At 37.5% G+C, this 2,500-nt stretch overlaps 1 protein-coding gene across 2 annotated transcripts in view; it reads left to right on the top strand.

Moving 5' to 3' along the window:
• Window positions 1–2,500, top strand: part of LOC137971273 (UNC93-like protein MFSD11) — a 22,204-nt gene that overhangs the window by 10,070 nt on the left and 9,634 nt on the right. For both annotated transcript variants that reach the window (XM_068818068.1, XM_068818069.1), the window contains 3 exons: window positions 1,405–1,499; window positions 2,095–2,141; window positions 2,464–2,500. The exon at window positions 2,464–2,500 is cut by the window's right edge and continues 10 nt beyond it. In XM_068818068.1, coding sequence (XP_068674169.1) covers window positions 1,405–1,499; window positions 2,095–2,141; window positions 2,464–2,500 — 179 coding nt within the window. The remainder of the gene's footprint in view (window positions 1–1,404; window positions 1,500–2,094; window positions 2,142–2,463) is intronic.

Here is a 2,500-nt window from a genome sequence, read left to right as displayed (position 1 = left end):
CGATTACAAATTTGTTTTAGGAAAAAAAAGACTTGTTATTTGCAAAAAATCCATCGGTTGATCAATATAAAGCTAAATTCGGGAGCTAATCAATGCCCATTATGACGTTAATTGCTACGAAGGCCTTTAATTCTGCGCGGCTTACTGCATGAAAAAAGGGCAATGCGCTCGGGGATTTTGAGAGTTTTTGACAGGCATACCTACTCGTTTCGTTTACCATTAATTCCCATAGATCATCTCCTATGAAAACTAAGAAAAATATTTAATTCATTACGATTATCTAAAACGAAATAAAGAGCAGTAGCTGCCACGAAATCTGGAATTTGAATATTATCGACCTGATCATTCCAGCGAGCTTCATGTTTATCATCGGTCGCTTGGTTTTCACCGTCTTCTTCGTCACTTTTAAAGTCATCTACATCAAAATTGTTGTCTCTAGTATCCCCTCCTCTTACAGGAAAACCATAAAAGATCCCTTAGATCCCTAGATCCTCCGAATCCGAAAAAAAAAGCATGAATATCCCCATCGTTTGATGCGTAATTGGGCGCATCGGCTGTTGTCTCCGCGTAATTTGATCGCGCGGTCGAAAGGGCAAAAAACCAGCCCTTGTGAGGTCTCTTATCAGCTGTCAAAATATGCTCACAACACGGCAAATGATTGGTCAATTATCCTACTAAATCTCCATAACAACAAAAAAATAGAGATTTCCTAAGGGAGACTGGGTAGAGGCCTAAGATCGACTCTGATCAAGACGCCATTTTGTACGGCCGGTTGAGGCCGGTTTAGGTATTTCAGGGGTCATCGCGCGCGGCCGGTTGAGGCCGGTTTAGGTGTCAATGGGTTAAAGGCAAGATTACTAGTGTTTCCTTGTTGAAATACGTTATTGAAGGTTTTTAAAAAAGAAATTAACCCATTCACTCCTCAGTTTCCCTAGGATGCCTCCAGTTGACGAGTAAAATTGTCTGGGGTTAGACAGAGTAAAATCTGTCAAATCCCACTCCCTGGGGTCAATGGGCTAATGGAGGGGACATTTTTTGTCTGGTTAACCCATTCACTCCTAGGTTGCCCTAAGATTCCCTGAGTTGACGAGTAAAATCATCTGGCATAGACAGAGTAAAATTTGTTAACTTAAACAGATCGTGGAGGGTGTTCTTCCTCTGCGTCTGCATAACTTTGGCCTCTTTGGACAACATTCTTGGTGTGCATAACAGACAGTTTTTTCCAATCTTCGTTTTTGCCTTTTCTGTTTTCAAGACAAAACGATATCTCAAGGAGAAAACATTTTATCTTGCTTGATGCATGTAACTTACATTTACATGTATAATCGCTGCTGCTCTGACATCAATGTACTGTAAGATCATTCCATGTGCAGTTGAATTGAAAGTATTGTTATGGTCTTTCAGGTAACCCTACAAGGAGAAATGTGTATACAGTGTTTACGACCATTTGTGGATTGGGAATTTGCCTTTTATTTCTATTACGGAAGCCAAGAGATATGGTATGCATGTGATTAACAATCTCTCTGAAATGGTATACTGTAGTTGGGAAGTGCATGCAAATGAAATGTGATCAACAGCTAGATTTTTCCCCACTGTTTATTTTGCAAGGTGTAGAGACATTCAAGGCAATCTAATTAAAAGTTCTGATTATAAGGGGAATTCTAAGTACAATGATTCAAGAATAAAAATAGAACGGTAACCAGGATAATGCATCTTGAAGTAAAAAATGTTCTCTGGTTAAAAAAGGTTAAGACTGTTGACGCGGATAATGACTCAAAACCGTTGCCTAGGCAATAAATACTCTATTTTGCTGTAATTAGACTTCATCTACATTTTATTTCTTAGCTTTTTTCCACACATTTTTTGTATTCTCACTGTTAAAAAAAAAAAATTTTTTCGCACTCCATTTCGTATATACATTGTAATTATTTCCATCCGCGCGCAACTTTTTTCATTCATTAAAGGCTATAGACTGATAGCCAAAAGCTTATATTTTAAACCTTTTTTAACCAGAGAACGTTTTTTTACTTCAAGATGATTCAAGAAGTTTAGTTTCAATTGGTCTTTTAAGCCATTGCACCATTTTGTTTTCAGGTAATACAGTTAAATGAGGGAGAAAAAGAACTCAGTCAAAACATAAGGTCAATATTATAGCACTGCTTTATACATGTAATAATACCGGTAATAATATTATTGAAAATATAGTCATGTCACTGTCATCCAGCCTGTAATTTTTAATTTTGGGTATTTTCCATAGATAGCACCTGACGTCATGGTGGCCATGTTATGTTGGGTTACTGAACACTTGGCAAAAAGTCTTGGGAATTTGGCTCTTTATTATGCAAAACACGAGCCACATTTTGCTTTTATTTTGTACACCAACATGGCCGTCTAATCACGTGAAAGCAAACCAAGAATATGATGGTTTGTTTAACCCTTCAATTTATTTTGTTTTGTTTCAAGGCCACGTAGGAAATCTTCTGAGAAAAGAACAGCTTTG

This window comes from Montipora foliosa, chromosome 9 (assembly GCF_036669935.1).
Source record: "Montipora foliosa isolate CH-2021 chromosome 9, ASM3666993v2, whole genome shotgun sequence".
In the NCBI taxonomy this organism is placed as follows: domain Eukaryota; kingdom Metazoa; phylum Cnidaria; class Anthozoa; order Scleractinia; family Acroporidae; genus Montipora; species Montipora foliosa.
The sequence above is the reverse complement of the archived record's forward strand: the minus strand, read 5'-3'. Positions and strand labels throughout refer to the sequence as shown.